Source organism: Diadema antillarum, unplaced genomic scaffold, assembly GCF_040938485.1.
Source record: "Diadema antillarum isolate AM-2024a unplaced genomic scaffold, OU_Dant_1.0 seq00000442_RagTag, whole genome shotgun sequence".
NCBI lineage: Eukaryota > Metazoa > Echinodermata > Echinoidea > Diadematoida > Diadematidae > Diadema > Diadema antillarum.
In genome coordinates, this window is record NW_027271417.1 from 1,411,750 (window position 1) to 1,421,836 (window position 10,087).

General features: G+C 35.2%; 1 protein-coding gene across 1 annotated transcript; it reads right to left on the reverse strand.

Moving 5' to 3' along the window:
• Nucleotides 1–4,715: 4,715 nt before the first annotated feature.
• LOC139732656 (cilia- and flagella-associated protein 95-like) lies at nucleotides 4,716–10,080 on the reverse strand. The gene is made up of 5 exons (XM_071643508.1): nucleotides 9,750–10,080; nucleotides 8,737–8,851; nucleotides 5,904–6,028; nucleotides 5,150–5,279; nucleotides 4,716–4,904 (listed from the first exon to the last, which is right to left on the reverse strand). Exons 1-5 carry the CDS (start codon nucleotides 9,851–9,853, stop codon nucleotides 4,716–4,718), a joined length of 663 nt encoding a protein of 220 aa, XP_071499609.1. The 5' UTR covers nucleotides 9,854–10,080.
• Nucleotides 10,081–10,087: the final 7 nt, after the last annotated feature.

The following is a 10,087-nucleotide window of genomic DNA, read 5'->3' on the forward strand; positions in this document are numbered from 1 at the left end:
GACAAGCGACACAATCTCATCTTTTCAGTTTTATCATCCCTATACAGTCGCTGTTTTGAGACTGAAGAAAACATAAATTATGAGAAATTGAAGTACAAATACCACGAGCCTATGTGGCGACATGATTCCCAACTGAGGGCGATAGATATTATTCTGTAGACTGTCTAATTCTTTTTCATCGTTTCACCTTCTTGGTCCACAATACTTCAAGAGGTAGAACAAAATCTGAAATTCGTCAGTTGATGCGAGGATGACCTAAATAAATGACTTTAACCACGAAAAAAAAAAGTTGCGAAATTCTTTAAGTTATATGTTTGCACGAACAGTGATGATTGATGTATAAGACAATGTTGTGCTTTTGTCATTAATCGCCATCACTCCATGTCTACTGTATATAAAACATTGTACAAAAGTGTCGATTTTTAGCTATCTATATCATCTTGTTTCTAATGTGTTTGTGATCAATTCGACGCCTTGAGATATGAATGTAAATAACCAAATACACTTGTGTGCAATATAGATATCTATAATCCCTATGACCGTCACAGCGACGGCTATGCTGTTTAGATTGCTTGCTTTAAACTACAGGACATATTGTGTATCTCGGTTATCGTACATGAATACTGAATACGCTGGTGAGCCTCGGTAAAGTTTTTCAATTATTTCATGATTCTTTACTTATATAACATGACATTTGTCTCCTTGTATTTGTATTATGTGAGCCGGGCGCCTTTGAATGTTTCTACAGATAAATGGCGCCACATAAATGCTGTTTCATCGTCGTCATCATCGCCCTTTATAACAACTTGCAATTAGAAAAAACTAACCCGTGCAATAAATGCCGTTCTGGGATTGTGTGATGTCGGTAAGATTCCATGCCAATATGTATGACCGATAATGTCTACAAACGTCAAACGTTCAGCACAGTTTGGCACAAATTTCAGTCTGTTCAGCTTTTTGCACTGTACAGTGTATATTAGAGTCAGCCAGGGAGGGAGATAGACACTGGCGGTAATACGTAGATAGGGGGTTACAAAGTATATAGACATTTTGTTCTGTTTTTACACCATGTTTTTCGTAACGGTTTCCAGTCGTTCGATTTCATTCCGTTCCTCACATTTCTAATAACTGAAATATAATCGCACTGAAATAATGTAAAGGTGATATTAAATGTTTAATGTATCAGCATTCTGTTTTTAAGAAACTTACGGGTTTAGCAGTGACGAATTAGAGAACTCCTGGGATTTCCAACAAATACTTGAGCCGTTTTAACACACAACACACACACGCATGAAATATACATGTACGCTAATGCCAAGTAACAATTGGTCAAGTACCACATTTCTCATTTCACACATCAGTAATTGACCAATGTCATTATTTAATTTCTGTTACATACTCGTCTCGCTGTTTTTTGCACATAAGTTTCGTGTGGGTTCAAGCAGTGGAAATACCATTTGCCAAGTACGGTATTCCACTCTTTTTCTTTTTTTTTTTTGAAGCGGCGAAAAAAAAACACCCAACATATATCCAAAAAAAAAAGAGAAATGCGTTATACGTAGCAAGCCTTTATCATTGAGGTGTGACATTCCTGACCTGCCGAATTTCAAACATTCCTTATATCACTGTAGCACACATCCTATCTTTAAGGAGATGATTTTGTGTCATTTCATAGTTGTTGTGAGACATACCTATAACCTGAACTGAATGCTTAGAATGTCTGAAAATAGCCATTGTTCATCTATTCTTGACTGTGTATTCGATATGAGTGCAATGATCATTAAAAAGAAAAAAAATGCATTTCAAATGTAAGAAACAATGTTAATCTCAATTCTTCTTCAAATCTAATTTTCCATTCGCTTTTCTGCATTGCATGTATAACAGCAATTGCATTTGCAATTACAAAAACATTACAGGTTGTTCTCTTTGCAGATCGAGCATTGGATCTTATTCATGGAGAGTAAAAAGAAAAACACACCCTCTGTAACTAAAATCTATCGGAAAAACAAATTCCCTTCTTTCGAATAGCATTTGTTATGTACAATTTCCCGTCTGCATATCATGTCAAAATATGTAAAAAGTGATAAACAACCAGTTTGCATAGGTTGTATGAACTCAACGTGGTTTCACAGAATGTGCACTGTATGTAGAATCTTGACACAGGCTTGAACGGATTAAGATTGAATATTGCCGGAAGCAAATCAGTTGCATGAAGACTTGATTCCTGCTTCTTTCAAAACGTACCCAAGCTCTGTCAATGTGTAGACACGCTGTATATCTACAGGCAATTCTATTATAACACAGTGGCCAGTGTTCATCATACGGGTGAGCTCTGCAGCACGATATCTATTTCAAAGTGAAATTCGTCAGAAGTAAAACTCATAATGGAAACTTAACATAAATTCAATCCTGTATATCAATATCATTTATGATTTTATGAACTGACAAATATTACAGTCAAAAGAATAATAATTTCTATTTTGATTTTGAACATGACAGTTTTGATAAGGAAAATAATGCATTTTTCATTTAAAAAGACATTTCAGCTTACGTGATATAATACATTCATAGATACACACAATTGAGCTTGCGTGCATACGCACACAAACACATACATGTATTATATGTATGCATGTATAAATGCATATACATATGCATATAGGCATACATATACAGTATGTATGTATGCATGTATGTATATAATATATATATATATATAATTATATATCTTGGAATTTTCCACGTGTTTGACTTCGAATGCTGTAATTATAAGAAGAATGAGTCTCAAATACGCCATCTGTAGATCCAACGAGGAGGTTTTTATTCACAAAATTTTCAACCCGCCTCGGGCCTGTACTAGGACAATGATAAGTTTTCAAAAACTTATCATTGTCCTAGTATACACTACACTGACGAAGGCCCGAGGCGGGTTGAAAATTTTGTGAATAAAAACCTTCTTGTTGGATCTACAGATGGCGTATTTGAGACTCATTCTTCTTATAATTATATATATATATATATATATATATATATATATATATATATATATGAACATCAATATTAAGTAATTCATAGTCCATGTGTTGGTCAAATAATACTTATCGTAAGAGAACAGAACTCTAGAAACTTATCATGTAAATTTATTCATCATGAAGCTTGAAATAAGTTTATTTATAAATTTATTCATAAATTTTTGTATTCAATTAGACTTAAATCTACTTATTTCTCACGCAATGCATTTGTCAAGTGATAAATTCATCTTTTATCACCAAATTTATCCTTTATCACTTGACAAATGGCAGAGTGCCCAAAGATCTGTGTGCTTTGTAAATAAGCAGTGTTGACAGCATGATACATTTCTGGAGTTCTGTTCTCCTACTATTGATGATATTATATCAACATATATACAGTGGAAACTAGATACAAAGAGAGATACAAAGAGATTTCAACTAACAAAATACCTGATAAATATAACTAATTTCTCCAGTCCTAATGAATTTATTTTATTTGTTTTGTACTGTTTGACTACTGATGTAACAAAATATCTGATATAAAGAACAACTTGGTCCCAAGGACCTTGTTATACCGAGTTTCCACTGTACATACAAAATATGATTCTAAGCTATCACTAGGCAGATGAATATTTGGATATATTTGGTTCCATACAAGACATTGGACAAAGAATTTGATACACATCCTAACTGCGCTTTCTGAATGTTAAAGCTTCAATCATTTTATTGTATAATTATCACTTTCATTCAATTAACAAATCATGCATAAACTACTATAAACTGAAGAACTCTGTACAAAGTCTCATTTCTTATGTAGTTTCATTTTACTATTCTTGCACAAAGTTATTTACACATAATGTATCTGTGTGTGTGTACATGCTTATATATAATGATATATATCATCAATATATTACATATACATACAAATATACATTCTGATGTTCTTCACTAAATGTTAAAATGTGATGCAACCATCTCAAATATTGCCACATAGAGAAAAAAAAATGATCACTAGGAACCCCATAGTGTCAATTTTAGGAGCTTTCATTCACATCTTTGATGTGTTCAACATACAGTGCTGTGCTCAGCACAATGTTGACAACATTATCCATATACTGTAAAAGTGGATAATTTTTCGCGCTTGGCCCGGTAAGAAGAATTTCGCGAGTTTTTAATTCCGCGGAATCAAGACATCACGCACAGGAACATATGGCAAGCTAAAATATTCGCGTGCTTTTATTTTTGCGCAAGTTTTTGGTTGCGCGAAATGCGCGAAAATTACAACACCGCGAAAATTTCCATTTTTATAGTAACAAGAAGTAAGCAGAACGAGGCAGCCAAGCAAGGAGTACCAGTAAAGGTAGGCACTGTTCACCCATACATCCCTACAAACACTAAAATCTTCCTTTGGTGTCATAAATATATGATGCTCTCTTAATCAATGTTGTCTTTTTTGGGGGGGGGGGGGAAGGGAGGGAGGGTAAGGTAAAGTCGTGTCGCTATAAATAAAATGAATACAAAAATATACAGGTGTGAAAGCTCTGACAGAAACTGTGGGACAATGTTTTCTCCAATGGAACCATCTTCCTAGTGGTCTCAATTCTTTTGACACAAACATGCTATGGCTAACTGAGCTCATCTCTGGATATCAGGATGGCCAGTAATAGATACCGTCTACAATAGTCCATCAACTTCCAGGTCATGTTATTCTAAAACTTTGGGTATTGTGTTAGTTTGAAGATAGGTGTCTCTCTTCAGCTGTGTGTTGGCGTAAATTCCGCTTTCATCCTGAAAGGTGTTTCGGCCAAAGCGTCGGTAGTCTGCTGTATCAGTGAACTGGCTGTGACATTTTCTGTAGGCGTTTGAGTTGTCTGGGAAGTCAGGTGGCTGTTCCTAGGAATGAACAACAATGCAAGATTGTAAAGTGACAGTAGAACTTGCTGTTGGTCTTCAAATGACATAATACTCTGAATTATTCATACTACAGTTATTCCCAACAAATGTTGTAAACAAGAAAAGCAAACTTAAATGTGTTTTATTCTAGAGGGTAATAAGGCATCACAAATAAGTATAATGTATGAAACACTGTCTGATTTTAATCGCTAGTTAAAGAGTAAACAATAAAGTCTTTGACTTACTGGCACAGGGGTGTACGGATAGGGAGGTTTGTAGTCTGCACGGTTTGTTGTCTCTAGATGGCGCTTGTCATGTTCTGGGTTATGTCTCGGTAGAACAGATCCAAATCCAGTCTTGGGTTTGCCAGTATCCCTTAGATAACAAAAAGGAATAGCAACCTTTATCAATCAAGTATGTTGACCACTGAGTTCTATACAATAGCTACTGTCAGAGCCCACGGGGCAACCTGTACAAATCATATCTTGAGGTCATGCCACAGCACAGGAAATAGTATCAAAACATTTACATGATCCAACAACATGTACAGTGTGATGCATAGAGAAGTACGTGACAAAAACAACAAACAAGCAAATTACCAAAACTGCACCAACTTATAATGCATATCATTTTAAGCAGAAATTAAGTGCAATTAATCAAGTGAAAAGTATTGATGCAGTCACAGTTTTCCATATTTTGTTAACACTAAAATCAATGTATCATTAAGATATTCTCTATAATATCTTTTTGAAAAACAAAAACAAAAACTTCTCAGCAGTTATACATGTATCTGCCACCATGTTTATCCATGGAACAGTATTAGTGCCACAATCAAAAATATAATCCATGGAACAGTATTACTGCCACAATCGAAAATATAATGCAATGTGATTCAAGTTGTAAGATATGGAATCAAAGGGTTGCCACATATATGTTAATCCTCCAGAATGTAGACAAAATTAAATACAATGGCACTGCACAGATATCAAGAATGATTACCTTTCAAGATTGATATGTGAGATGGTTGCTACATCAACCATGGGCTTCCTGGGCTCCTGCTCCTCGAAGTCTTTCTTCAGATTTGCCTGTTCCAAGTGATATTGGGTGGTTGTCTGGGGAAAGGACTACACATGTGGTAGGGGAAAATAAAAGACAAACATTATACACTTTGTGTTTTCACCATATTGGTCTAATAGGACAGGAAATATTGAGCTCAATGCATTCTTATGACAAAGTAACAAAGAAAGGCGTGTTTTACACCTATGCTTCTCAACCTTTTTAAAGGGACTGTACAGTACTGGTTGAGGTGGAGATTCATGTTTTGAACATTCCTAAGTGAGATAATGAGAAACCTCTTACAACATATGAAAGAGCATGTAATTTTAAAAAGGATTCAACGTTTATTTGATGGAAATTGGCTTTCTAATGGCTGAGATATCCAAAAAAGTGATACTAATAAAAGGCGACAGGCCACGCCTTTTATTAGGATCTCTTTGTTTCACCTTGTTTTTGGATATCTCAGCCATTTCAAAACCGATTTTCATCACATAAACTTTTGATACCCCTTAGAATTGCATGTTCTTTGACATCTCATGGAGTGGTTTCTGAATATCTCGCAAAACGTTAGAAGCTAAATCCTCACCTCGACCAGAACTGTACACACCCTTTAACCCAAGGCCCACTTTTGCTCCTACACAGTTTTTTCTTTTAGGCCCATTTAGATCGAATACATTTTTTTTTTTCCATTTTGGGAAGACATCACTGCCCACCTGTGAGAGCTTCACGGCCCACTGGTTTAGAAGCACAAGTCTAAACCTACTATAATTGTTTCAGACACTGAACCAATAATCTCACTTTGTTCAGGAAACTATCAAGGGAAAGAAACAAATTTATAAATCCAATGAAATTACAATGGCTTGGCAAAATATGTAATATGTGTGTTTACAAGTGCAATTCCACACCATCTTAAAGTCAAATGATACACTGTACAGAGAGTAAAATAAAATAAAATAATTTACAATTCATTGATAATGGAGTTGAAGTGAGAAAGTAATGGAAGATACTGGACATGAATTAAATGAGGAAACAATGCTATCACCTCACATGTCTCTTGGTGGCCTACATTGTACAATGTACAATGTACATTTTCATACGAAACTTTCATTGCCCTTTTTTGACATGAAATCAACCAGAGTAACCTGCATCTGTACCTTTTGCGTGAAATCTTTGCTGTCTGCAACAACTTATACTGTAGCAACATCAGTTTTTAGGAGAATAGGGATGCACCTGCTAAGTCATCAACCAAAACAATGTGATTTTTATATTTTGTGTCTAAACCTATGGGAGATATGTGAGCTGATAACACCATTACTCAAGCTTGCATGGGGTTACAACCAGTATTCTATTTTTGGGAAAAAAGTGATAGTCTATTATTCCATGAGTACAAGCATGTACATTTATGCTCAAGTAAAATCTTTATGATATTTCTTCCATTCCTTTTGTCAGATGGCATGAAATTGTACTTTAGGACACTGGTAGCCTTTGTGTTCATATGCTTGTTCGATTACAATAGATTGTTGTTACTTGGCTACTTTTCTTGTAATCACTGAAAATTATCAAAACCCACTTATGCGAGATTTGTAATTTGGAATACTTTAAAAAGAAAATCATCACAAGTTTTGTAGGATTTCATCTGTAAAAAACAACAACAAACAAACAAACAAAACATAAATCACAGTATATCAGTTCTGTGCAAATGTATCCAAACTATAACAAAACAATTCAAACTATGGTATGTTTGTTGATCCCACATACTACTATCAAACATGTGACTGCTTTACATTGCACATTGGAGTATTTTACATTCCCAAGAAAGGTACATTGATGTAAAATGTATAATTTTGTATTTTGTTTTGCTCTGTTTTGTTTTGTTTTGTCTGCTTCATGCTTTGCATTGTTTTTTAATAGATGGAGAGCCTAAAGACAGCATATAAATCTTCAGATCAAAGAGAGAGAGAGAGAGAGAGAGAGAGACTGAAACTCTGTGCTATTCATTAAACAAAACTTCATATCTTGGGGACAAAGTAACAACTTTCAATATAAAAATAAATAAAAATGAACTTCAACTCTACAGATTGTACATATATTCAGGTACATTGTAGCTCAGGTGTACAGGTATGTGAGCAAGATACTACAATGTATTTGGATGTACAATCAACATTATGGTTTGACTAAGAGAGATTAAAAAAATACAAAATAGAGATACAAATATTTACATGTGAAGTGATGTTTCTCATATATCCATTTATAGTGTTTTTTCTACCACAACTTTCCACTGTGCTGTGTTCCCCACTGTATACCTCACAACATATTCTGAAACAATGTGTAACTTTACTAAAGTATCTGAAAAATATTGTGTACAGATTTAGCTTATCAAATCTTATTTGATGAAACCATGTTGAATTTAGACTAACATCCAGCATATTCTACTTTTCTTTCTAATTTGTGCAAATTTGCATGCAAGCTAATATTTGCAAAATTCACAAATCCCATTAAAATAATGAAGTGGAAAACTGCTAACTTTTCTCTGGCAGGGGGATAACACTTGTACATTTGTACTTCTTTCCTATTCCATCAATAGGGTTCTCAATCACAGCAACCAACCACTCAAGAAATTACCCAACACGCTCCAATTCGCGAAATGTAAAGCATAATATAATGTATTTGCATCACTTTCGTGAGTCAGATCAAGTAGTCACTGATCAAAATGGGAAAAAAAGTACAATAGACTGAACTTTGGTAGACAAAAGATTTACAAGTACACTGTACTTACCCCATCTGTGACATTTCCTATCCTTTTGTATGTTGTGTGATGAAGCTTCCTGTCCAAAGGTGAATCAAACTTATTGATGTCATAGTCCTTGGGCTCGGCTTCTCTTGCTTGATGCCTTTGATATTTAAAAAGAAAACAATTTTACAATTTCTGGGTTAATTTTCTAGAGAAATGGTATGATAACCACACAGATTGGGCCTTTGTATCACAGAACCCACAAAAGGTACATAGCAATGGGCTGATTTTCCAACTGAGTTTTGTGATGAGAGTGAAAATGGTAGCACTGTTTTAAAAGTTTCATACCAAGTCATTCATAATGAAATGTTTTGAGGCTAGCAACTATTTTTGTTGCTTGTTGGTTCAATTTTTTTCCTACTTTTAGTAAAAACTTTGTTATTGTGACCTTGAGGTCAATGTAGGCTATTTCCTCTATTAATAATCAGAGAGCTGTGTGATGCAACAAAATCTGTCAGGAAAAAGAAAAATGTTTCATCGCAGACAATCCAGCACTCGGACAGAGAGGTTTCTACATACAGTGTATTCTACACTCTAGAGTCTAGAGACCTAGAACTAGGGGGTTCTAATGTCTACTACACTAGTCTACTTTTGTCTAGACTAGTACTACTCGGCTTCTAGCAGTAGTCCATCACATCTGGAGGGGCATTTCCTGAAGCGTTTTGGCCGCATATTTTTCTGACAAACTGTTACAAGCTACTGAAATCCTTGTATCTGATTGGCTGATTGGCGAAAGATCGGTTTGTATCTTTCGTTTTGTCATCGGGGATATGTTCCATGCATGGAGACGAAGGAATCCCTTAAGAAGTTAAGCCTTTCAATCTAACATTAGACCTCTCGACTCGAGCCATTAAATTTAAAGTTTTTTGGTTTGTTTGCTTGTTTGTTGTATTAGCGTTAAAATAGATCCACTCCTCCGGACAAACAAATTTGTCTGTCTAGGCAACAACACTGTACTGTACATTGTACATTCTAATTCTAGGGCCTAGTCCACTTACCAGTTCGAATTCAACGTAGGTCGGCTGTAATTCATATGATCTGATCGCAAGAAAAGTGATCCTTTCCTCTCAACATAATCAGGCGAATTCAGTACGCCACTCATCTTGGCACGATAATGTAACACTAACTAACAGCAAGGACTTCTATGATTATGAATGATCGAGTGTGGTAAATTGAAAGTAGTTCAAATGTCACCCCAGTAACGTTAGAGTGGTCTAGAAGTCTAGTTGTCTTGGTTGGTTGAGCTCCGTATCACCGATGTCCCATGCAATGAAGTGTTGACAATTAATGCAATGCAGTGCTCGTGTACAGCTTTCGGACGTATTCACTCACGATC

Bases quoted from the DNA above. Each gene is read 5' to 3' on its own strand.
- LOC139732656 (XM_071643508.1), bottom strand. From the start codon at position 9,853: ATGAGTGGCGTACTGAATTCGCCTGATTATGTTGAGAGGAAAGGATCA. The intron at 6,029-8,736 runs GTAAGTACAGTG...CCACATGTGTAG, and splicing joins TAGGAAATGTCACAGATGGG to TCCTTTCCCCAGACAACCAC. The intron at 5,280-5,903 runs GTAATCATTCTT...TTGTTATCTAAG, and splicing joins TCACATATCAATCTTGAAAG to GGATACTGGCAAACCCAAGA.